The following is a 25,880-nucleotide window of genomic DNA, read 5'->3' as shown; positions in this document are numbered from 1 at the left end:
GGCTCTGGGGGTTCAAGTAGTTCAGTGAGACTTGTGTGAGCGAGTACGTACCCCACAAAGATGAACGTGGGGCCTCTCCTGGCCGTCAGGGGTGTTCCGTCACGGGGGTTCCACAGCTTCCGCATCTTGCAGGGGTGCACACCAGTGTGACTGGAAAACAAGCACAATAAAGCACAACCTGTCAACAGCGTCATCTGAAATATTCATACTTTCACACAAGCAGGCTTGAACAAATGCTGTCTAAGAAAAGATTTTTTATTTATAAAACCATCAGTATAACCAGTTACATAACTTTATTTAAAAAAGCAACTTGTCAAAGGAAGGCAGGTATGAATGGTACATAGTCATTTTACATGGATAGGCAACATTACAAATATACCGTGTGTGGACAACTGGAAGGGAGAATTTAAAGAAAGCTGGAAAACAAATTGCATAACCATCTCAGCCATCATCATCATCATCATCACACAGGGTACTCCAAAAAAAGTAGGTACATTACAAATCAACTACATAGAAAAGGCAGGTAGAAAAAAAATGGAAACAAATGGATGACAAAAATATGCATCTTGTCCGCCTTCTACTCTAAAACTGTACAGACTCGAGTCTCCTCTAAGCAAATACACCTGGCATAGTCTTTTTGTGTGTGTGTATGAGGGGGGGTGGTGGTTTAAAACAGAAGCAAATCTTAAATAGCTGATACGAGAAGAAGCGATGGAAGTATGAGAGGCGGCTAAGCGAGCGCTCGATGTGGAATTCTTCAATAAAGTCTTTTTCACACGTACAAAAATATCAGGAGAACAAGATGGACAGACAGGAGCACAAACTGAACAATGCGCGTTCTTCTGGTTCAGGTGTGCGCTTGCATCCCAAAAGCTCATTTAAAAAAAAAAAAAAAAAAAAAAAAGGTCCATAGGTGCTTCTCCCCCCTCCGCCGCCACCACACACAGCATCACAAATAAAAACACACCTGCTCTCCTCCTCCTCCTCCTTGTGTACATCTGTGCCAATCCCAATACGGAGAAAATAATTCTACACAAGACTCCTATACAAACAACATTCTCCATGCCCTCCCAACGAGCCCCATGAAGGGACCATTTAAATAAAAGCCCACTCTATTGCAGTCATCACTTTCCCACCCCCATTTTCACACACACACACACACACATATATATAGATATATAGCCTACACTGAAAAGTCTAGCAGAAGCTCCTCACTCGGCAGGCAGCAACATAAAATAAACACAATGTTGATAATAGCAAAGAAGAGGGCAAAAAAAACAAAAAAGAACACCATAATCAAATGATTGTCAACAAAAGTGATTGCCTTTAAAGATTTATAACTTAATACAAAGTAGAGTTCTGTTGCTACGGTAAAATTGTAAAAAAAAAAAAAAAGAATGACGTGGTGTTGCATCTTCTTGAAGCTGCAACACCACCGCGTTCTTTGGATGCCAAACAGTCGTCTCATTGGTCCGGTGGGAGATGGCGGGAGGAAGAGGAAGGGCAGGGCAAGGAGTGTGCGCACGTGGACCCCCCTTCCCTCAGTAGCCAGGCAGGGAAGGTCCAGTCTGGGTGATGCACACTATCAGTTTTTCTGCAGTGACAAACGACAAAGATGGATGAGTGACATTTCAACGTCCTCTTTCAAATCCAACATGGAGTGGTACCTCGGTAAACATCGGCACAGTGAGCCCAAATACGCCATTTAAGACCTAAATAAAACTCCTGTTGGGGCCAGGTCTTGGTCAGGATCAGGAAGTGATCATGGCCGGTCTTGGGTTATGACCCCTACAGTAGCCCATGTTGCTGCTGCTATTTAAACCTACAACTGCCTGCTCTGGCGACACCTAGTGGCCAATGTGGAATACTAGACTCACAACTACAAATAGCTCATTTAGTGTTTATATTTAATATAGTCCAAGAATACATAGAATTTGCTAAATATGCTTTTTTTAAAAAAAAAAACTAGTACGCCGTATTCAACGACGGAATAGTGATCATTTAGTTATTATTTATAGAAAAGCGTGATAGAGCAATATTCAATTACTATCCATCCCACTACACTTAAATTAATTAATTTATAACATTAATATCCTCCATTTCATTTATATTATTATACATTATATTTTTTAAACAGTCCTTAGTTTTCCATGAAAGCAATTATCTTTGTGTTTTAGGCAGATTCCCACACATTAGCTATAACTTTGGACTTGTGTAGCAACAATAGGTCAGGGTTAAAATGCCTACGATGCAGAACAAAGAGTACGTAACATCAGACCCTTTCATACACCTCCATGAGGCTCCTGTTACATGGTTACAATAAGGTTTGAGGGCTGTGAGAGAGCAAAGGAACACCTGATGAGTGTCCATGCAGGACGAGAAGTCAGTAGGACATACCATGCTGTTACATGCAGAGAGGGGGGGAGGAGGGGGGAGGGCTAACCATCATAGGAGTCCAACAGAGGCAGGGAGCCCTTTCTTCCCCCATACACCCCTCTCTGAGAGACAACCAGAGCAAAAAAGAGAGAAGAGGGGAAAAGGTAGTGAGTGTTAAAAGTGACATGTTCATTGTGAGGTTGCTAAAAGCGGCGGGGTTTAGTGATATTAGGCGAGCAGTCCTGCATGAGGATGGTCAGTGTTGGGGGGTGAAAAAAGTACCGGTAAAGTGTCTGTTGTGTCGTCTAGAGTGTGTCTCCTCTCCCTCTGGTCCAGTGTCGAGTAAGCCTCTGAAGAGAGAAGACAAGAATGAGACCAATGCGCCTTTAAGTGTTTGGTTAAAAGCAGGCCGTACTAACCAGAGCCGAGGTCATTTAGTGGAATCATGCTTCGCTTCTCCCCTGTGGTGGGACAAAACAACATCAACTCTTTGGATTCTCACACACACACGCGCACACACACACACACACCTCTGTCCAGCAGCGGTGTGGTAGTCTCTCCATAGGTGCCGTTAGTTCGGGTGCTTGGGCCATTGGCAGTGTTGGAGTTTAGGTTGACTTGGAAGTCCGACTTCTTCCAACCGTCCTTCTCCAGAGGACGACGCAGCTCCTTGTGGGCCCAGACCAGCTGCAGCACCTGGCCTGCCGCTCGAACCTCACGATCAGAGCGCTTGCTGTATGGCAGGAAGCGGTACAAATGTCAGCCGCTCCTTAAAAAAAAAAACCACAAACACGCTTCTTACGTACCCATCTTTGTTAATAAGCACGAGCCTCTCGATGCCCTGCGAGGCCCTGAGAGTCTTGGCCGCCTCCAGACTGCTGCCCAGCACCTCAGCCAGCGTGCTCAGTACAGACACCACCGTCTCCTCTGACAGAGCACGCCCAGACTGGCCCCCCGGGAGATTGGCAACGAGGTGGGGCACGGCATGCAAACCTGCACAGCAAACACAGCTTGGCCTCAGAAGGACGACTCTCAGACACAGATGGATGACATTCAATCTCACCGAGAAGTTCACAGTTCCGGTTGTCAATGGCCAGGTTTCTCAAGGCTCCAGACATTGCCCGGACCACGCGATCATTGCCGTGAGCCAGCAGCTCAGCCATCATGGGAAGACCCTTCTCCAGACGCACCGTGGCACGGATGTAGCGCCCAAACTAAAGACAAGACAGGGGAGGTGTGAGTTCATGTTTTTTTTTCGTTTTTTTTTTTACAGCAAATATTGTTTAGCAGAATGAGTGAATAAACAATCACACGATAACAGTCGTCCCTCGCTACATTGTGGTATAAATATTGCGACCTCACGCCGTTGCAGTTTTTCCCAACATTAACAGATGAACTATGGCTTATTCTATATATGCATATTTGAGCAAACTGTACATATTTCTTGCTCACATTGAGCATTTCTAAACACAAAAACGACTAAAATACAATAAAAAAGTGCAGCATAAGCATGAAAACCACCAACTTGTGGATGTAGTACTCCACATTGGTCACTAGGTGTCAGTAGTGGTTGCTGAGACCACCATCAAAGCACCAGACTGGAACCACCACATTTATTGTAGGTTTACATTATGTCAGCAACAGGCACAATAATAGTAATAACCATAATAACATAGGTTATTGTTGTGGTCATAGCCTGCAACAAACCACTTCCTGTCCGCCATCCATCCCGATCCTCTACAAGGTAACCTGTCTTCAGTGGCTTTTTCCTCTGATTGTACCTCGCATATTGACAGCTCAAGAAATAGGACACACAATAAAGACTAGAGGCACAAATAATAAACAGGGTGTACTGTAATAGTAAATATAAAAGTACTCACAGTCCATCGGCCTGCACACAGGTTCTGGATGGCCCCGGCAGCAGCTTCCAGCACCGAGGGGTTCTTGCTCTCTCTGAGCAGCGATGTGTAAACTCGAACAACTTCTGGTTGGAAGAGCAGCTCATACCCTGAAACAGAACTTTGGTTTTAGAAAAATGTATCAGTATTATCGATAGTTAGGTGTGTACAGTCAGACCTTTGGCAGGCGTCGTCCTCTTTGGAATGTCAACTTGGTCTGCACTTCCATCATCTCCATCTTTCTTTCCTGCAGGAACAAAGAGGGGAAGACGTGACAGCGCGGAGGAACAATGATTCCAGAACCCAGATGGTTCTCCGTGTTCTATGTGTCAAATGCAACCATGCATCCATTGGAGCAAGCAGACTGGGCATGCTCGTGTAGCACCATGCCTTAGTGTCACGTGACTGCTGTGAATTCAGTCCCTATTTCTCCAGTGTGTAACATTCTGTGTTAGCGACGACAGATGGGACAATGACCACACAAACGCAGGAAAATCTTACCTTTTGAAAACCACTCGTCTAAAAAGGACAGGAAGAAAACACGGAGAGCAAAAGAGGGAGAGAAAGAAAGAAAGCAGGAGAGTGAAAAACTGCCACCAACAAGCCCAGACACCTTGTCAATTGACCGCCAGGTCGCCAAGTACTGACCTTTGCCCTTTCGAGAGCCAAAGCAGCCCCCCTTGTTAGATCCGGGTGCAGGTCCCTGGTTGATGGGTGCGGTCTCTGCATAGCGATCACAGCTTGGGACCTCGCGGTGGACTTGATAGGACAGATTTCTTAGGAGGCACATGCAGTTCTCCACCAACTGCAGCAAGGACAAATCAATTGAATACCAAGGTTGCGTCCTGCAGGACAACTGAGAAGAACCAAAAGCGCTTAAGGAGGAGGAGTTACCTTATTATCCACATCTTTGCGGTTGATCTGTGACTGAACAATGTACATCAGAGAGTCCACCAATCCCGTGCACTCTCTCAGCTTTCGCCGGGCCTCGCTGCGCTCTGAACTCACATTCCTGTCGCAGACAGGATAAATTTGAACATTTAATTACACGCTTGTCTAAAAATGGCCCTCGCCCCGGACTTTTCTCCGCCCGTCGTGTTCATACCTCAGGCAGCCAGCAGTGTTGGTCAAGGCGGTTTCCCACTCCAGATGGCGTGGCTTGCAGCTTTCTTCTCCCCCGTTGCTCCCGCGCTCCCAACCCGAGTGAGGCACTATCACCTCATCTGCCAGAGCATGAAGGGCGTGGTCCACAATCTCCATCTTTACTGAATCGTGGGATGACAGGTTCCACAGTGTGCCTGGAATGACATCAATATTCTAATATTACTGGATATTCCTGTACTGTGTAACAGCCCATGCAGCAGCATAAAGGATCAGCCCCGTACAGGAAATTGTGCTCCTTTATGACTAGGATTTTGCAGACCGGGCCCTTTTGGGGTCAGAAAAAAGGACCTGTGAGTAAGATTTTGCCTTTGTCTCTTGCACTTCAACTCAAGTGCTGAACACACTTCCCCTTTCCATCACCATGAGTCATTCATCTGGAAAGGATGATACTAAATGTAGGGAAATACCACACTTGTGGGGAAATACACAGCAACTTGATGACAACATAAAAAAAACAGCAAATGTTTGAGAAATAGTAAAAGGAGTACACATGTGTATCACGTAATTCCTAACAAAGGATGTTAACTATTAGGATTATACAACAATTAATACATGAAATAATCTTCTGGTTCAACAGCACCAAGTAATACTACTGCTTAACATGCATGACAATAATACATATAAAGTGTAGACGTTGTATTACATGAAAGAAACACTGTGACAAGTACCAGTGATGGTGTCAGTAAGGTCCTGGTCGTGGGTCTTCCTCAGCAATCGAATGAGAGCCGGCACACCATCGCAGTTTTTGATGGCAATCTTGTTATCCGGGTCCCGTCCATATGAGATGTTCTTCAGCGCCCCGCAGGCCGAGTGGTGCACGTCTTTGCTGGGGTGATCCAGCAGTGACACTAAGGCTGGTATACCTTTCAGACGCCGCACGTCTGATTTAACCTGCATGGAAGGCACATTACATTACATTAGCGCTTGAAGAAGAAGAATGAACATGAATGAAAGATGACGACCGTTTCACCTTGTCATTTTTGAACGTGAGATGCTGCAGGAAGGCGGCTGCGTTGGTTTTGACGGGGTCCAAGCGGTAGTTCAACATGGCGATCACCTCTGGCAGCTCTGGTTGTCTCCATGAGGCAGGAGGACCTTTCCTCAGTGTGCTGTCTAATGAGGCCATGCTTCCCCGCTCCATGGTCATGGGAACCCAGGCATATGGATCCACTCCTCCCATGTCACCATCTAAAGTATCTTCGCAGCTCCTGTGTGGGGTACCGGGACATCAATACCTTGTGTTCGGTATGCAAATATAGCACGTACACATGTCTGTGCCGCATGGCCTTCAGGGCTTTACCTGAGTCTTCGCCTGTCCATACCACCAGGGCCGGGTCCCAGGCGCGGCATGGTGCCATAACCGCCGGGGTGCATGGGTGGAGGCCCCATGCCGTAGTCGTCGTATCCCATGCTGCGCTGGTCGTCTTCCAGACCGTAATGACCGTGAGCGTATCGCATGTCCATTGCAGAGCCCATGGCCCTCATTCCCCTGCCCACCTGGGGCTGTGCTGCGTAGGGGTCCATCTGCTGGCGGCTTGGAGCCCGGTAACCAGAATCCAGGGTTCTGTAGCCATCAACTGGCCTGTGGAAAGGCACAATATGGCAGCGTTGACATTCTAAATACAATGATGGAAGATCCCATTTGGTCCTTATGTGGCCCGCAAAATTATGTGTCAATCATGCACTTCACCGTTTTTCTTTAAATGTATTTGTTTTCATTTTCACCGAAAACTGTACTGTGTGCTGTTCTTCTCAATTTTATTATCATCTTATATGATGATGCAACTAGATATTCCAAGCATTTCTGACTACATGAATACAAAATTCTAATTTCCTCGTAAGAAGAGTGAAGTTTCCATGACGTAAAAAGAAGAAAAAAAGTGTGGAAATGAGGATTTGGCCCACATTTCATCACAGTGCATGTCAAAGCATGCTTTGGTGTGAACCAGGGATGAGCAGCAATGAGCTTACAATCACATGCGTCATGGTGACGTCACGGCATTGAAAGAGGAACAATACCATTTCCCACACGGCTTAAAAACATGTGATTATTTTGACTGGTTATGGAGAGGCTGGGGCATAATCAAGAAAGCATTCTAGAGCAGACGTCTTCAAAGCGTGGCACAGTGAGCCTCTGCTTAATAATAATAATAATAATACCTAATAAAACTGATTTTATGGGGCATATTTTGTGGTGGGTTTGTTTGTCATCCACTTTCGTCATCCCTCACAGTAAGAAGTAAAAAATAAAAAAAAAATGAAACAAGATGTCCCCTTTGGCATAAATGAAGCTGGCAGAGTAGGTTTAAAAAAAAATGTCTCTTGTCATTTTTCATACCTGTAACGATCATCCATGTGTGATCCCCGGCTCAGGCTTGTGTATGCTTCCGATGGGGGTCCTCCCCTGTAGTCATCGTAGCCCCCTACAGGACCGTAGTGGTAGTTTCTGGGCACCGTAGCAGTGGGGTAGTCTCCTCCTCCCATGTGCCTGTATGGACGGTCCAGTGTGGCGCTGTAGCCACCCATACCGGACATCGACATGCCGCCGTCGATGGACATGGTGTCTGTTGGCAGGACCGTGCGTGACATCGGTTTCTTCAGCTGTGAAAAAGAGATTTAGACAATACTTAAGCGGTCCGGGTTTAATTTGAATATGTATGCATCCGCACCGCAGCATTTGAATTAACCGTCTTCCCCCGGTTACATTATCTTTATTTATATCTTGAGAATGGCACACATGACCCACCCCATTGTCTGGCCGCCGTGTGGTTCCTTCTTCGGAGAACACAGAGTGTGCTTCATGAGAATCGTCCTCTGGTGTGTAGCTCTCATCGAGAGTGCTGTGTGCCGGGTCCACCATCCTGTACTGGAGCAGACACCCCCCCCACGTGCACATGTGAATACGTATTCACTCGCTAAATGATAAACATGCAGTCAGGTTACTCTTTAAAAACATGTACCTGTGTGCCGTTTATGTAGGAGTCTGTCAATTTCAGTCGTTCTATGTCTGCATCCCCTAAACGGCCGTTCTGGAATGTGACACCAAGAGCAGCATTAAATGGGAAGTTACGGCTCCTATAAAAACATCAACAATAATAAGCTCCTTCAGCCATGCCTGTGCGTTTATGGCCTGCGAATCACGACAAGACATTTGGGAGGACATTCTGGAATGCAGCCGTGCATCCTTACACCCCATTTCCTCCTCCTTCTCCTCCTCCGCCTCCCTTAAATCGGTTACATAATCAATGTCTGTCATCCTGTATGGACTTTACCAAACCTGAGTAACACAACAGCCTCACTTACTGTACAAGCACACAGTTGCAGCAATTGCAAGCCTCTTCTGTGGAAACAGCTGCACTTTAATAATAGCAAGGGGGTATTTTTTCTTTAAAAATGGGAAGTAGAGGACAGATTTCCCTCCAAGTTAATCCTTCCATAACTTCGGCAACTCGGAAGCATGACTGTTATTCTCTGTGGAAATAAAATACACTTGAGCAACACTAATCAAGCCTGTTCGTGGTTTCTCAGTCAAAACAGTCTAATGAGCGTCAAGTGAGCTTAAAAAGGAAGCAAAATATTTACAGATGGAATGTAAAAGAGACGCCTTAACTGTCTAAAGCGATACAGGCTGACCCAAAGGGACAAAGACACAAGATCACCAAAACAAAAGCTCACTCAGTGATAATCAAGGGGCTACTGGCAGACTACTATACTACGTCAACAAACCAAGATGTCCATGTTATCTTCTCATAGCTAAGCGCATTTAGTTTTAGCCCCCCAGACGTGGACGTGAATGAAATACTGACTAGGTGTCGCACCGGTTGCATTAAAGACAAAACGCCGGCGACAGCCATGACACATGGCTGCATTCCAAGGCATGCTAGAACAGGAAGGGAAATAACTAAGATTCCATATCACGGGTTGACAGGGTATGCATCCGGTGAGTGGCAGCGAAGACATGCTAAAAGCATGCGATGTTGATGATGATGATTGCGACAACCTCAGGCATGTTAACATTAGATGGGCGGTACCTTTCAGGCTGATGGACATGCAATGAGATGCAGCGTAAATGCGGACTGACAAACACACACGTAGCGCTGGTGGAGAGGAGGCAGGGCGGAGATGGGAGCAGGTTTATGATGACTGAAAGGCGATGATCCAGATATTTGAATGAGGGCATCATCCATGTCATGTGGAGGCAAAGAGTCGACAGGAAGCTCTGGACTCTTATTATTACTTTGCTGCTGTTACCTGTGTGTGAGGGAGGGGGCGACCCAGCGCTGAAGGGCTGGTGGCGGGGAGGCCCACTCTCCTCCTCTCCTCTTCCAACGCCCGAGTCAGCTGTTCAAACTGCATCTCCTGCTCCCTGACCGACTCCAGCAGAGCTGCTGCGCTCTCACACTGCTCCATACACACTACACGGCCCCCGGGGGGGGGGAAGGGGCGTTAAACGTCACACATGAAATCTGAAGGATCCAGATTTTAAGTTTCCAAAATTCTGTAAGACGTGTTTCTGCCTTACCATTTGGGAATAAATAGAAATAAAAAAAAAACAGAGGAAAACTTAAAAAGTATAATGAAAATGCATACAAACATAAGTCAATTAGTATTTATAGACACCCTTCTCTTGCCACAGAACACATGCATGGGGGGGGGGCTCTGACATGACATCAAACAACATTGTTTGGAGCCAACATGCTATTGTTGCAACTTTAAACACCATTTCAACGTACAAAAACTGGAGATTAAGCTGCGTATTTATGCAATGTGCCATATTGGGGCGCAATGGCTGAATGGCATAACAACCCAGGAGTCGCCAATTTCGAGGAGTCGCCCATTGCAGCAATTATCACTTTTGATACCGATATTGCAGCCTCGACGATGGGACCGATACAGGAATACACACCTGTGGGCGTGGTTTGACAGAAGAGGTGCGATATCACGCCAAGGTCAAAGGTCAAGCTCTAGTTGTTCATTGGTAGAAGGTGAATGAAGCACCGAGCCCAGAAACAGGAGGATGGAGAAGGCGAGAAGAACTGCTCACAGAGAGAGAGAAAAACAAACAAGGGTTTGAGCGAAGGATCGGCTGTCTAAAAAAAACAGCAACATAGTATTAACGCCGGTCTAGTGTGTCAGCGGGGGGTGCGTTGGCTCTCGAGGAGACCAGCCTAGTGTTCAACAATTGTTGTTATCTTGACTGAGCTCTCAAAGACAGACACTTTGTTATAACAGCCCAACAAGTGGAGGCTCAGATCCTGTTATCAGCATTTGGATACACCCTCAGGAGCTTGGTCAGCTGGCCTTCACCGGGTGAATAGACGCAGCCCGTAGCTCAGCAAACACCTGCATGACCGGTTTGACAAGGTAGCAAGAAAAGAAGGAGGGTGGGGGTTCAGCCTTTTCAATGGGTCTCTGTCTAGCCAGCGTGCACACAGACACACGGGTACTGTAAAGCGGCAACAATTTGGGCAACAAACTCGGGCTTCAACTTACATTCCGTGCAGCAGGTGTCTACTGAGTGCAGGTGGAGGGTAAAAAGGTTCAAATGCAACACTGAGTAGTAATGGTTCCTTGTAACACAATTTGAAATTAGTCTCAGGAGGTCAAACAATCGTGTATTAGGAGAGTGACAGACAGGATGCATGAGCTGGTTTTTGGTTTCAAGGTAAACCACCGGATGAAAAAGTCAGTTTCAAAACCACAACAGTTTTCCATCATACCATTCCTGCGGTGTGAGAGCACGAATGTCACATACTGTGATGGACCTAGTACGCACATCGTGGGTCACCAAATGTGGAGGTCTGACGGACAAGACAGGGGTCCAGGATAAGCGAAATGAACAGTTTAGTCTCCACTGAATAACAAGTGACCACAACAATCACATGACCCGGGAACGGAAGTGAAATTTGGCAAGACCAGACAATCATCATGTACGACATTATGATGACAAATAACATAGGTTTCTTCTTATGTTGTGATCTTCTTCAGCCACTTAGTGATTGCATATGGCTTAGTTTTTGTTTTTTTTTTTAACTGTGGTTTTTTTAACCATTGATCTTGAGTTGCAGGATAAGCCACACTAAGCTGCATTAATAATTGGATTTTATTTATTTAATAGAATTCAGATTTTTTGCTGTTATGCAGTTATTTTAAACATGTATGGTTTATTTCCATCATTGTTCTTTTCAATAAAGATATTTCAAAACAACGCATTTTAGAGCTGTAAAAACAATACAGTAAAAATGAAAGTGACTTTGTCATACCGGCACATTGTTATCAGATGATAACAATGTAACATTAAGGAGCGTGGGAGAACACACACGTTAGCTATGCGAGCTACATTGCATTTTAACTGTGTTAGCCCTTTAGCTACTTTAAGAAGTGTGGCGAAGCCTGCTTTTTTACACAAGTGTCAAGTTGGTGGGCGTATCTAGCTACTGGAGGTCATAGTCTCCAGCTTGTCTGTGAGAAAAGAGGCTTTTCTTTCAAGACATTTTTCTGTTTCTGACATGGTCAAATGTACGCGGCCTCCAGGCTGCCGTGCAACTGTTGCAGACTGTCCATTTAGGCGGGAAGAGATGGTGACAAAGTTAGCTTCACTAGCGCAAGACCACATGACTATGTGAGAAATGATTAGCAAATAGCTGTTTATCTGTTAAGCCAGACACAGCAGAGCGTCTCTTCCTCTATATGTCTACTCAATGAATGACTCAAGGCACTGAGACATCCGTGCTTCGGGTGTGCTCCGTGCTGGAAGAAAGGGAGGTGGGATGGCCTGATGAGAAAACAAGGAGTGGCTTTAAAAGCTACGAGGTCATTTCAGAACCAAAAACCACTACTGGCGTGTGAGGTGGGAGGTGATCAAAAGACTACGTCACATACAAAGCCCTGGAGCTTTGACCTCCACCTGAGTAGAATAAATGGTCTCCAGTGCCACGCATGCCCATATATGGTCACAGCCAGGACTGGGCTGCTTTTGTACCCTGCAGACAGACAGGCAGGCAGGCAGGCAGTAAGGCGCTGCAAACAAATCAAACCAGCAGCAAGAGATGAGAAAGAGAAAGAGAAAGAGACAAGGCCAGGACAAACTATGAGGGGAGGTGCAAAGATAAGTGAAGTTGAGGTAAATGAAAGATAAAAGATAATCCAGCATTCCTAACATTGTCTTCTATCAATTAGGCACAACAGCCCACCCATTCATGCACCCGCAGATGACCTTAGTGTGGCCAGCGTTCGGCAAACATTCATGCTGCAGTGGCTCCTTCCATATCTCAACTCAAGCCAGAGTGGAAAATCGTCATTAGCACACTATCTTTTTCACTAATGAGCATCGCTGTCAGTCATACCAGACGAATTCTAAACAGCGATAAGTATGTCCTGGCTAGCACACTAAGGGTGGTTGTTGTCGAGTGTGTGTATGTGTGTGTGTGAGTACAGGGAGTACGCAGCTGTCCATCTAAAAGAGGAGGTCGCTGGAACAATGAGAAGCTTGTGCAGCCCCAAGCGTGAACTATGGCGAGAGTGAGACTTGCACAAGAGTCAAGCGTGCGGCGAGCCGCGTCCATGTTTTGCGAGACTCCGATTTCTGCCTCCCCGTTTGCAGCTGTTAGTTTTTTGGCCTTGGGAGGTCGGTGGCGACTATCGCCGAACAATGAAAACAATTGCCGCTGTACCGCCGTCACACGCCCGCCCCTTTCCCCTTCAACCCGCTTCCTGACAAACAGGATGTTATGAATTCGAATTGGAGTGTGAGGGATGTGGGAGCTACCTCGGTTAGCAAACAATCCATTTTTTGCTGTGTGCAAATAGGCATGAACCACGTATAGCATGCACACCTAAATAGCGCTCATCTGGAGATCATGTGACCAGAAAAGACTTCCACTTTCCCGATATTGTTCTCCTATTACTATCTGTTCCGCTTTCATACAATCAATGTCAGATGTGAAATATTGAATATTTACACTAAAAGGGTCAATATTTCAACATTCAAGCACACGTGTAATACAGGAAATATGTGCTCAAAAAGTTATTTTTCATGGCAAAAATAAAATGGTGACATGAGCACGTTTGTGCTTGGCCAGATCTTCTTCTTTCTCTGTGGGCTTTTCCCTTCAGGGGTTTCCACAGCAAATCAACCGCCTCCATCCAACCCTGTCTCTCTCACACCAACTACCCTCATGTCAAAATGTAAAGTCCCTCTGATGGATTCGTTCCTGATCCTATCCATCCTGGTCACTCCCAATGTGAACCTCAGTATCCGGATCTCTGCTACCTCCAGTTCTGCTTCCCGTCTTTTCCTCAGTGGCACCGTCGCTACACCAAACAACACGCCTGGTCTCACCACGGTTTGACGGAAAGAAATACAAACACAATCGCTCAGCATGTCAGGACAAAATGTGGAACATGTACTGCTCTCTCCATTCACAAAAATATGCATGACACTTTCGGGCACCTTGAAAATGAGGAAATGAGGAAAGGTCAAACGCCTATGCAAACTTTGCAAACATCTGACGCCAGCACGAGGCTCACAGTTTAACCTGATTGTGAGCCATCACTCAGCATGACTCAGTATGTCCTGCCAGACGACATCGATGACCACACACCCACTTGAGCAACAAGGCAGCCTTTTCACAGTGCGATAAATGAAAAAAATGGGGGGAAAAATAACATACAGTGTCATCTTTTGCAAAGATGTCGGCGTGATGCCACCAGCACTGGTTGAAGATGAGCGTGGCGTGTAATGGGATTGAATGTCACAGCCCCCTAATCCAGTTAGTTCCACGCAAACATACATGTGCACGCACAGACATTAGCCCCCTCCCTTTGGATTAACCTGGACACCTCAGGAGAGCAGACAATTGTAGGCAGCGGCGGCGGCGGGAGCAAGCATCAACAATCAGGACAGCTAAATGTCACGCCTTTGGTAGAATAAAGAGGGATAATTAACAGGTAGTAGTACCATGGTGACTATTTAAGAAGAATTTGAAAATGGCAGAAAGGTTGGCAAAAGAAAAAAGGTTACTAATGAAAATGAAAGCAATTAATGTCAAAATCCCATTTTTTTTTAAGCACTTTAGCCATTTTATTTTATCTGAAAACTGAGCCGCTATTTGACTTCTCCTTATCACGCTGTAAGGCTGTAATGTACTGGACCACTTTGAATGAACCTACTACCAAATACTTCTATCTTCTATGAAGGAAAACGCCATGGAAAACACTCAACAAAAACACGTGAACATGTGATTTGACTTCTTTCACCTTTCAGACCAATAGTATAAAAGTTGCAGGGAAGCCAGGAAAATATTATATTTCCCCTTAGTGGTCTCACATAAATAAATGCTGATTTGCTTCTTTGTTTCAAGTTTCTAATCACCATGTGGAGTTTGCATGTCCTTGCGCTTGCGTAGTTTTTTTTCCTCTATGTGCTCCAGCCTCCCATATCCCAAAATCATGCATGATGGTCTAATTCCATACCAAATTGTTCATAGCTGTGAATGTTTGGGGTCTATCTACGCTGTCATAGGCTCCACCGCACCTGAGATCCGAATAAAGACAAACGGTGGACAGCCCGTTATATTATTTCATCACTTTGGGTGCAATCCAATCCCAATAAAAAGAAATGCATGCTTGTAAAAGGAGTAGTGGATCATGCTGTGCTCCACTCCGGCTGGCAGTAATCCCCACCCATGTATTGCTACCAAAACAAGTTAGCACAGGACCCACCCGACAGGTTCACAACCTGCAAGAGACCACCATCTCAAATAAACGTTAATAAGAAGGGGAGGCTTCCGGTTACCTGACAGTGCAATCGGGGGTCCACTTCAGCAACGACTGCCTTAGAGGGGCTTCAATCCTGGTTGATAGTCCTCTTCCGGCTGAGCTGTAATATACACACACATATAAGTCAACGCAGTCTTACGGAATGAAAGCGATCACATGCGGAACCTTTGAGGTCCGCGTACCAATAGTAGGGCTGCTTTCTAAATACAACTCTAACCCAGAGACACTTGTTTTTGTTTTTTTATTTTTTAAATGACGCTCACGAACAAAAGAGCACCGCGATGCACGGTGTGGTTCCAAGTTCTCACCGAGATAAATGACAATGTTGGACATCAAATCAGGCTGACTTGACTCGAATGCTCGGCCAGCACCAGCGTGACCTGGTTTGGCTGTCCTGCTATGTTAGCATCACAATAACCCACATACAGTATATATAGCTAGGCGACGGACCGCAAGCTAGCCTTAGCATAGCACCACACAGATTAGCCGTGCTCGGGTTTAGCGGTCTTGGTGGTAGTTTTCTGTTATTTTTGTAAATACTGTTTTGACTAATACGATTTGTGTGTGTTTTATCTTCGTGCTAAAGTGGGAAATAAAATAATAAACGGCTGTACTTTGTATGCTAGCTTTCGTGAGTCGTGTCGGGGGTCTGTCGGTGGATGTGACCACTCCTTTTAGCAACGCTGCAATGCACCCACCATTTGTATTATTAAGACGCCGTTATGGGAACATTTTAGCCCGGTTTAAACACACGCTTACCTTCAAGTAGGAATCTCCCTTTCCGGAATATTCCGTTAATTTGATGTGTTTCCGCCTCCTTCCCTGTCTTGTGGGTCAAGCTCGTTAACAACCAAGCGACATCACCGTTTTCTATCAAAGAGAGGGGCGGAGCTAAGTTTACCGTTAAAAACGCGCACAGCAAAATTCCCCTTGCGCGTTTTCTGTCAAGAAGCCACAAGTGACAACAACAACGACGACCGCCGGAAGCTCCTGCTACTACACGAATGAAGAATTTAGGGATTTAAACGCTTGTAAAGCAGAATAAAGTCACCGCCTCTCTCTTCCTCTCTCCTCCCACATGAACTCACACTGATGTCATTTCATTGATTGCCCAAGAACAATAGCCTGGGAGGATGCCTGGAAATACACGCAGCAACATTCCACAGCCACGCGAGAAAAAAAAAACTTGACACAACTCTTGTATCACCCACTACCAGGCCCTTCATTCACTGCAGTCTGGCTAGTAAAAACATGCTAAAAGAGCCTGGGGGCATTTTGCCTGTGTTTAATGAACTAGGTGACATTTTGCCAGAGGATATGTATTTTAATAACAATGTAAAAATGTCATTTGTTTCTTAAATTAGCCTAAAATTACAACACTCCACAAAAGGAGGCTCATTTTTGGCGCTTTACTTTCGCGTGTAAAGGATGCAGCTACATTTGTGTTCCAGTATGTTATGGTGATGCTATTCTAAATAATGTGAATATATTTTCACACTGACTTCTCTAAACATACTGGCATTTAAACAGTAAAAGAAAAGTTCTATGTATGTTTATGGCAGACTGTTTTAACAGATTGAGTTAAAAATATACATTTATGACATTTTTCCAGCAGGTTTGGTTGTTTGAGTGAAATGTGTGAGGGGATTTTAAAGACTTCTTTAACGGTTCCTCGTCAAGGGTAAATCACTGGAGTTTTTGCTTTGAATCTGACACTGAATAAAAAAAATAACCCTGCCAATCAATCAGCGGCCCATGACTGGGCCTAATAATCATCATCATTATCATTATAAAAGCAAATAGGCTTTGAAATGCATTTTATGGAAATGTTGTTGATTGTTTTTGCCTATAAAAGTAAAGGGTTAAACCCTGAGCATAACCGCATTCAATTAAACGTCTGACTCTTTCATGGGTATTTTTTTGATTGAGGTGACATTACAAGAAAAACAATCCGGCACTGAGTGGAAAAAGGAACAATGCAAGGAATTTCCCAGTTCCTTTAATGGTGGCTACCCCCAGCCATACAGTATCACAAGGCTGCACTCTAGAGGTGCAAATGGAAAGAACCGAGGACAACAAGGACAGATATAAAGTGGGGGAGGGTTGTATAAACAGTATTTATTCACAGTAAGACAACAAAGTGGCAGAAAGTTGTATTATAAGTACAAAAAGTCAAGACGTCAACAACAATGGAGGTAGGTGGAACACTGAACCATAGAAAACCATATGACTCCATAGAAAACCATATGAATCCATATGAAGCCAAGCCCTAATGCCGAATCATTCAACCAGCAGTAGTATACCGACTAAAATTTCCTTTCAGTTTCAAATTCTGCAAAAACTTAGAGAAAATGAAAGAAAAGCTAAAATCTACCGGCTCGACAGCTTACTACATAAAGTAACTAATTACAACCTCATCACATCTCTGAACTTGCATTTAATAACCAATTTCATTTTACATCCAATACTTTTTCTTATCATACCATGGATCCTCAGGGAGAAATAGGATTCTAAGTAAAAGGACATCTCTCCGTTATAAACCAAGCAATAAACTAGCATATTTATGTGATGCGCTCAATTGTAATCTGATGCATGTTCAAATGAAATAAAACCGTAACCATATTTCCTCATATAGTAACTGGAAGTAGCGTATTTACTTCGCTGTAGAGTAAATACTTATACTGTCAAATATTTATTTGACAATAATATAAAATATACCTGCTTGTTTATGCAGTGTCAAGTGAAATTGAGGTTTGAACAAAATCAAAATGGTGAAGAAATGCAAATAAACGTGACTAACCACAACAACACAAGAGTGTAATAACCGCCACCGGCCGGAAAACAGTTTCCACAGGAGGCCAGAGCCTTTCTCGTCCTATGACGCAAGCGTGTAGTATATAAGACGCAGTATAATACATCTGTAAGTGACTGCTCGCTCTACGGGTGCGGCTGTTTTGGGTAGCAACAGAGCTCAGTGGTGTCCAAAAAGACACGTGGAGAGAACTACAGGAATGGCCACCATTTGAGGAAGTATTAACCGCCCGCCACATACACAAGAGAACATCTCTGACCCGCCACTAGCCTTTTTTTAGACCCAAAAAAACAGATTTGGGACCAAAAAAAAAAAAAAAGTAGGCTTCTCTACACATCTTAAAATAAATATGTGAGCTCTGCCAACTATAAGCCGGTCTGCTAAAAAATAACAATTTGATCATGTTGTTTTCCATCGGCGAACATGCTAACCTAGCATGATGTCGCTGAGTGTAACGTTAGAAGTGTAGCTCACATAGCTATGCTAATGGTGCTAACGTTTGTGTCCTGTCCGACCCCTGAATGCAACGTTGCTGCATCTGATGCGGCATATTGGCCAGTGCAGCAATACAGTGTAGAGATATAAAAAGTGGATGAATAGATAATACAGTGTTAAGCGAGGACAGTTAGCTCGTTAGCATCACAGTTCCAGATGTGGAAAAACAGCGTGTTCCCAGTCTGGCTTACTATAAACAATCTGAAAGTGTCTAAATGGCGGCGTGGAGGCCAAGACACTTCATACAACACCATGGCGAGACTTGTTGTATTGAAAAATAGTATAATACGGGCCTTTTCGCTCGTGAAATAAGATTTTGGACCACTATTTGACAGTTCAGGTCCTGGTCAGATGACCCCATTAGAGCTGTGTGTGATCATGTGTCGGCGCAGGTTGCTGGGGTTATTGAAGCTCGCCGAGCACTGGGAGCAGGAGTAGGGCTTCTCCCCGGAGTGCGTCCTCAGGTGGATCTTCAGGCTGCCGTTCTGCGTGAAGCGCTTCCCGCACAGGGAGCAGGCGTACGGCTTCTCTCCCGTGTGAATGCGCATGTGGATGCCCAGCGTGGTCTTGTTGGCGAAGGACTTGCCGCACATGGCGCAGGAGACGGGCGACTCCCCCGTGTGAGCGGCGCGGTGCACGATCATGTCCTCGCGGCTGGGGAAGACCTTGCCGCAGAAGTTGCAGTCCAGGGATTTGCTGACGGCGTGGGACTGCGAGGCGGGGCCGGGCTTGGGCGGGAAGTGGCCGGCGTGACTGGGATGTCCTGTGTTCGCAACCGTGTCCAATTGGCCGCTTCTCGCCGCGCCAACACTTTCATCCTGCATGCCTCTCATTGCGGCTCCGGGGGGGCCACTCAAGAAACCCTCATGAGTGACTGCGAGGTCCTGAGTGCTGAAAACCTGCTGATCGGCCGCAGCAAAAAGAGCTTCAAGCTCATCCTGAAGAGGCCCCTGTCCTCGTCCGTGAACGCTCACGATTCTCAGCTCCTCGTTAATTCCTGTCTGACAGGAAGTGCCTCCAGACTCCATGTTCTGTGTTTGCGTGCAGTCGTCCTGGCCTGGAAATATCCACATGAAATGTTCATGCTGCAGATGTACAGTACTTTTATTTTCCCACAATTACCCTCTTCAATGTGTTTCCATTTCCAGACTACAACCATGTACCATGCACAATGTCACATCTACAGTTATGTCAATTTTTCAACAATATATTAATAAATAGCGTTGTTTTGTGGTTAAACATGGCCTATTATTAGTGAAAAACATGCAAATTTAACATATGTTTTCCTATATTAAGAATTTTCAAGCATAAAATGTCGAAATGAACTAAAACAATTATAACACACTCAGAAGATGCATTCAAAGACATGATGCTATGTGGTATTCTACACCGGTCAGTAGGTGGAACATATTTATTGCCACAAACACACACAAGCCTGAGTCTTATTTATGTCTTAAATTGCTTACTTTATGCTGTATTTGGGTAATATAAGTGTAAAGGTGTCTGTAGGGGTGTTATTTCATGTCTACAAGGCTCTAATCATTTTAAGAATCGCACGCAGAAGGTCGGGCTTTGTATGGTCGACGCTTGAAAATGATTGATTCATAAATAAGGAATCCTACTGGAATCGATTAACTACAAGAGATTATTGTAATATGAAAGTGTGTGTGAGGTTTCCCTTGTTTTCTTTGACCGGAAAGGTGCATTAGAAGTAAGTTGAAAAAAAAATGGAAAAAACAACACTTACGGTTTTTGTCAAAAATCAGCACCCTCAAACACCGGCATTTTATGCCGTTTTTGGGTGCTCCTGGAGCCCCCGTTGAGTGTGTGTGTGTGAGGTTTGTTTTTTACCAGAAAAGTGCATTAGAAGTTGAAAAAAACAGAAAAAAAACGACATAAACAGGAGGTCGTGTAGAACATTGGGTACATCTGGAGTTACATGCTCTGTAGAAAATTTCTCAGTAAGACCGAGAAGGTCAACAACAAGCCGATCACACGTGTGTGTGTGTGTGTGTATGTGTACAGTGTGTCCCGATAGTTGAATTCACTTTAACTCACTTTGATTGGGCTGGCATCCTCCAGCATCGTCTTCATCTTTGATCAGGATGATATCCGGACTCTCTTCAACTGCACACTAAAGAAAAAGAACAGTCGCCAATCAATGTTTGCAGTGGTTGCTGAAGGAGGGCGTGTCAATCAACAAATGACCTCTTCAGCATTGGGCGGGGAGGTCTCGGCCTGCAGGTGCACAGAGGTGGAAGGAGTCTCTTGGACGACGGGGGGCTTTAAGACCACTGGCAATGCAAAGGCAGAAGGAAAGAGGATCAACAATTGCATTTCATTCGTTTTCTATGCCGCTTAATACTCAATATGGTGGCCTGGAGCCCATCCCAGCTGACTTTGGTCTAAAGGCGGAGTGCACCCTGGACGTTTTTCATCCCCCAAAATGAAATTGCATAAAATGGAGTCATCACTAGTCACAAAAGTATAGGACACCAGCTTCTTTGCGTTTAAAAAGCAGCACAACAAGTCTGTGTGGAATGTCCAAAGGCGCCATTGATTCACTTTTAACGTGTTTTTAATACCAAAAAGAAGAAATAAGCTGGCTAAACTAACCAAAACAACATAAACACACAAGACGTTAGCAACACGTTAGCAAGCTATGAGTTACCGCCATTAAAACAATGGAAGCGGTTGAATGTTGTGATGTGAACTTTTGGTAGCCAAGCGGAGCGCCTTGTTTACCTGTAGTTTTGCTTCGGGCTTTGGGTGTATTTGCTCGGAATGTAGAAAAACGACTTGCCGGTCGGTTAGCCCTGGTCTGCAGGCGGAGGGAGAAGAGCTCGCCCCTCATCACCTTCATCCGCATCCTCAGGTTCTCGTTGTCCCTCAGGCTCTGGCTGAGGTGGAGCCGCAGGGACGACGAGCTCTCGGAGAAGAGCTGGCTGATTTCCAACACCGCCGCTTTCACCAGGACGTCCATGATGGACAAAAGCTGAGACTCTAGATTCAGAGTGTCCGTGGGCATATTTGTGGGTAAGGTTGATCAGTTTGCTGCCGGTAAAAAGATCCAAACGGAGATGAAAAATGGATCGGTAAAGTCGCTTGGGTTGCCTGCTTCCAGCTACAAACCAATACCACTTCCGGTGAGTGACGCCGATGGTTACCGTAATGCTTCGACCAAAACCGCAACAACAGTCTTTCTACCACATTTCACAACAATACAGGACCTCTGATGCCCGGAAATGTTGTTTTAAAAATGCATGTTTGCATTAAATAATTGTCATGTGCCAAATTAATTGATTTTATGGATGTAATTTTATTATTCTTTCATTAATATTTCAACCTTCAATATTATGACTTTATTTTCTGAATATTATGTATTTCTCAAAGTAAAATTCCTGCTCTATTTTCCGTTTTATCAGTTGTTTTTTTCTTTTATTTACCTTTGTCGGTAAATAATATTTAATATTATTCAAATGTTTTATTTAATGTATAATTTAATGTATTATTTAAATTTAAATAATATTTACTATTTGTCAACTGTGTCGAGGGCCAATAAAAAACAACAGCCGCCCATAAATGGCCATAAACAAATAAAACAATCTCAGATGTTCTCAGATCAGTGCAACCATAACCAAGCTCTCCTTTGGATCCATCTTTCTTAGGACTCTGCTTGGACGAGCACTCCTCCATCTTCCTCCTGCTCACAGCTCGCTGGTGCCTCTTCCTCCTCTGCAGCTATTTTGGCCTCAGAGACGTCACTTCCTTTCTCCTCTTGACCACCCAGTGTCCTGCTCCCATCTTCTTTGGCGGCGTTCTCTGCTCGCTCTTTGCTTTCTTCACCTGCTTTCTCCTCCTTTTCCTTCCTCTCCTTCTCGATCTTGGAGAGGCTGTGGCACAGGGATTGGACATAGGTGAACACACACATTGGGTCTGGGTTGTTGCCCATCATGAGCATGTCGGGGACTTCCAGCAGGGGGCAGCAGTCAGCCAAGGACCTGGAGTGACGTGAATGGTGGAGATAAATCACCAAATATCGTACTGTACTCTGAAATATGGCCTTGTGTTGACATATGACGTACTCTGCAGTCTGGAAGGCCAGTGTGAAGTTGGCCTCCCGTTCTTTGGGTTTCAAGGCGCTGTAGTCGAAAGCATCAGGGAAGAAGCGGTGGATTAATGCGCAGAAGGCCATCCCGTCACACCAAGACGACGAGAAGTTTTCTATGTTGACACCCTGGAGAATCAAGAGACATGAAAAGTTCAGATGCTGACTAGACCAGCATCTCCACTGGGGGGCGCCAGAGGAGGTCAGTGAAGACACAACTGCATGAAAAAAGAAAGAACCCCCAACTTTTAGCAATGCTATTCCATAAAAAGCTAAACTGATTCCGAAAAAGTATGGCCACGGTTATTCCAGACTTTATTCCAGACACTATAGACAGATTCCAACCAGGAATTTATCATTAGATTCAAGAAAACTCTGACTGTTTACATAATGATTCACTTGCATTGCTCAACAAGAACGTCCTGCCATAGTACCTTCGTGCCAAAGCATACCTGGTAGTTGCGGGTTTTGCTGCGGCACCACTGAAGCATCCTCTGTTTGATGGAAGCCCCCGTGGCCGAAGCTGATGAGGACTTTTGGATTTTGAAGTTCCGTACAGGCGTCCTGTAGGCCAACCCCAAACACACGGTCAGCACGTTGGCATCAAAGTCATCCAAGCGTTTGATGGCTTACTTACTCTGGTGCGCCTTGCTGGAACTTGGCCATGATGGCCCTCTTGTTGGACGCCCTGCCAGAGCCGGCTGACAGTCTTGGACGGGACGCGGCTTGGGGTGCGGCTTTGGGGGTTCTTTTGGGCTTCCCTCGCTCTTCCGACGCTTTTGATGGTTCTTTGTCTTTTGGTTCCGCTTCTTTGACTTGACTTTGCTTCTCCTCCTGCTTTTTGGGCTTCATATCGATACCTTCCTCTTTCACCTGATCAATACCTTCTTCCTTTTTCACCTGATCAATACCTTCTTCCTCTTTAACCTTATCAATACCTTCCTCTTTCACCTTATCAATACATTCTTCCTTTTTCACCTTATCAATACCTTCTTCCTCTTTCTGCTGATCAATACCTTCCTCTTTCACCTTATCAATACATTCTTCCTTTTTCACCTTATCAATACCTTCTTCCTCTTTCTGCTGATCGATACCTTCTTCCTTTTTCACCTTATCGATACCTTTTTCCTCTTTCACCTGATCAATACCTTCTTCCTCTTTCATCTTATCAATACCTTCTTCTTTCACCTGATCGATACCTTCTTCCTTTTTCACCTGATCAATACCTTCCTCTTTCACCTGATCAGGACTTTCCTCCTCTTTCACCTGATCAATACCTTCTTCCTCTTTCAGCTGATCGATACCTTCCTCTTTCACCTGATCAATACCTTCTTCCTCTTTCAGCTGATCGATACCTTCTTCCTCTTTCAGCTGATCGATACCTTCCTCTTTCACCTGACCAGGACTTTCTTCCTCTTTCACCTGATCAATACCTTCTTCCTCTTTCACCTGATCAATACCTTCTTCCTCTTTCAGCTGATCGATACCTTCTTCCTTTTTCACCTTATCGATACCTTCTTCCTCTTTCACCTGATCAATACCTTCTTCCTCGTTCTCACTCTTCATCTCCCCTCCATCTTGGAGAGGGTCTCTGGTTTTGATGTGGCCCCCCCTCTCTGCCTCAACCCGTTCCTCTCCCTGGTTAAGACGAGAAGATGCCTGGTCCTGGTCTTGTCCCGCGTCATCAGTGTCACCTTCATTGGACTTTGAAGCGGCCTTCTGGGGTTCCTCACCTTCCAGGCGTGCTACGATATCCTTTGCCCCCTCGTCTTCCAGTGTGGCCCCCTCGGCAGTCCCCCCTCCGGGGTCTTTGGTCTCCACAAGCTGTGGTTGATCTTTCTACAAGGAATCAACACAAAGCACTTTGGACATTTGGGTCTTCTACTCATGTTGGATACAGAATCATTGAGGGCATCACAGCAGGCTTTCTAGCTTGATGGTAAGTAACATTATACAGGACCACCTAAAATATGAGTATGTTCTCCTCTTGGGACCCCACGGCCCCCAGTGGACGGCCATGCTATGTGAGATGGGAACGCATCTCCGTTTAGATGTTACATTTGGACACCGAGTAAAGACCTGGGACTCATGGCCAGCTGACATCCAAATCCTTGCACACAGACGTTCAGACATGAGGATGGAGAAGACAAACAGGACATGATCAGCCATGATGTGGAGGGTTCCCACAGCCGCACGTACCTGGCTGGCGTTGCTGGTGTCCATCCTCTGGTTGACGTCCACGAGGCTGGTACGATCCTATGATGGCTCTGGAAGGAACGAGGTCAGGCCTGACTGTCTTGTCCCGTGTGTGCGTGTGTGTGTGTGTGTGTGTGTGTGTGTGTGTGTGTGTGCGTGTATCCACTCTTTTACCCGACACCCTCTCTGCTTGGCTAGGATGCCTTTGCTTCTTTATCTGACCTTTGTAACAACACATACCCCCAAAATAGAGTCTTGGTGACATCGGCGCAGTCCAACGGGGCGGACAGCTGCATCTGCTGTGGAAACCGCAACAGTACACAAACGCACACATACGCACACATACACACTTCTCAAATATCTTGGATTTTAAAGTTAGCATAAACAGCTTTGAAGCATCTGTTCACCTGAACGTTTGTCCTCTGTATCCGAGACGACCTCCACAAAGAACCGAGCGGCCTGACCTCAGACCAGCCGAACACTTGTGGGATCATCTTGGACGTGATCTTGCGCCACGGTGACCAACCAACACAACAGCAACGGATGACATGCAGCGACTTCCGGATGAGAAGTGCAACGCCATCCCACAACGGTGTGTGACCGTGGCTGGCCTCGGTCCTCACTCCTAAAGGGAACACATTGTATCGGGTTAGAGCAGATACACACCATAACTCCCACAGAAGGCTTTCTAGATCTTCCAGAATCGGAGCTGTGGGCTCCAATGTAGATGGTGATGATGGTGGAATGATGACTACCAAACATATTTGCTATCTTTAGGAGGAGAAGTAGAAAAGTCAACACTGGTGTTTGTCATCTTGGCTTCAATTATTGATAATTACCAGCTGTGATCGATGCTGGTACTGGTAAATATCCAGTCTGTGGAGGGGGGGGGGGGGGGGGGGCAGCAGCACACAGACGCGCACTGCAAAAGTATTCTGTAGTTTCATTTTGATGTTTTTTTTTTAACGTGTTCCACATATTTCCTTGCCAAGAATGGCAGGGTCTAGAAATGACCACAAGAGGGCGCTATTACGCCAAACCAAAGTTCTCC

At 45.3% G+C, this 25,880-nt stretch overlaps 3 protein-coding genes across 21 annotated transcripts; all 3 read right to left on the bottom strand.

Moving 5' to 3' along the window:
• Positions 1-278: 278 nt before the first annotated feature.
• LOC131110205 (catenin delta-1-like) lies at positions 279-16,215 on the bottom strand. Of its 8 annotated transcripts, XM_058063053.2 has the most exons (24): positions 16,120-16,194; positions 15,978-16,044; positions 15,235-15,318; positions 10,345-10,474; positions 9,690-9,853; positions 8,399-8,467; positions 8,185-8,304; positions 7,777-8,039; positions 6,739-7,020; positions 6,409-6,646; positions 6,107-6,329; positions 5,380-5,572; positions 5,169-5,286; positions 4,923-5,079; positions 4,776-4,793; positions 4,453-4,521; positions 4,257-4,384; positions 3,440-3,590; positions 3,183-3,369; positions 2,907-3,109; positions 2,796-2,837; positions 2,659-2,726; positions 2,444-2,498; positions 279-1,594 (listed from the first exon to the last, which is right to left on the bottom strand). In XM_058063053.2, exons 5-24 carry the CDS (start codon positions 9,846-9,848, stop codon positions 1,542-1,544), a joined length of 2,796 nt encoding a protein of 931 aa, XP_057919036.2. In that variant the 5' UTR covers positions 9,849-9,853; positions 10,345-10,474; positions 15,235-15,318; positions 15,978-16,044; positions 16,120-16,194; the 3' UTR covers positions 279-1,541. The 8 variants fall into 8 exon arrangements, 7 of the variants coding, with proteins under 7 accessions (XP_057919036.2, XP_057919039.2, XP_057919038.2 ...); XR_013625252.1 differs by having other exon boundaries at positions 2,356-2,498; positions 15,978-16,214; XM_058063056.2 differs by having other exon boundaries at positions 2,398-2,498; positions 15,978-16,214.
• Positions 16,216-17,213: 998 nt separating this feature from the next.
• On the bottom strand, positions 17,214-21,715 carry LOC131110283 (uncharacterized). Its single transcript, XM_078788034.1, has 4 exons — positions 21,271-21,715; positions 20,734-20,819; positions 20,584-20,659; positions 17,214-19,582 (listed from the first exon to the last, which is right to left on the bottom strand). The coding sequence occupies exons 1-4, from the start codon at positions 21,551-21,553 to the stop codon at positions 18,873-18,875; spliced, it is 1,155 nt and encodes a 384-aa protein (XP_078644160.1). The 5' UTR covers positions 21,554-21,715; the 3' UTR covers positions 17,214-18,872.
• A 203-nt stretch (positions 21,716-21,918) lies between these two features.
• Positions 21,919-25,382, bottom strand: smtnl1 (smoothelin-like 1). 12 transcript variants are annotated; one of them, XM_078788019.1, is made up of 7 exons: positions 25,237-25,382; positions 25,070-25,128; positions 24,833-24,900; positions 23,271-24,472; positions 23,086-23,197; positions 22,611-22,762; positions 21,923-22,526 (listed from the first exon to the last, which is right to left on the bottom strand). In XM_078788019.1, exons 3-7 carry the CDS (start codon positions 24,854-24,856, stop codon positions 22,190-22,192), a joined length of 1,827 nt encoding a protein of 608 aa, XP_078644145.1. In that variant the 5' UTR covers positions 24,857-24,900; positions 25,070-25,128; positions 25,237-25,382; the 3' UTR covers positions 21,923-22,189. The 12 variants fall into 12 exon arrangements, with proteins under 12 accessions (XP_078644157.1, XP_078644155.1, XP_078644156.1 ...); XM_078788020.1 differs by having other exon boundaries at positions 25,070-25,125; positions 25,237-25,379; XM_078788028.1 differs by lacking the exons at positions 25,070-25,128; positions 25,237-25,382 and having other exon boundaries at positions 23,271-24,004; positions 24,056-24,093; positions 24,148-24,472; positions 24,833-25,000.
• Between the last annotated feature and the right edge of the window lie 498 nt (positions 25,383-25,880).

Source organism: Doryrhamphus excisus, linkage group LG22 (genome assembly GCF_037039965.1).
Source record: "Doryrhamphus excisus strain RoL-2023G ecotype Guam linkage group LG22, RoL_Dexc_Guam_v1.1, whole genome shotgun sequence".
Classification (NCBI taxonomy): Eukaryota; Metazoa; Chordata; class Actinopteri; order Syngnathiformes; family Syngnathidae; genus Doryrhamphus; species Doryrhamphus excisus.
Note: the sequence above shows the minus strand (reverse complement) of the source record. Positions and strands in the feature narration are given on the sequence as shown.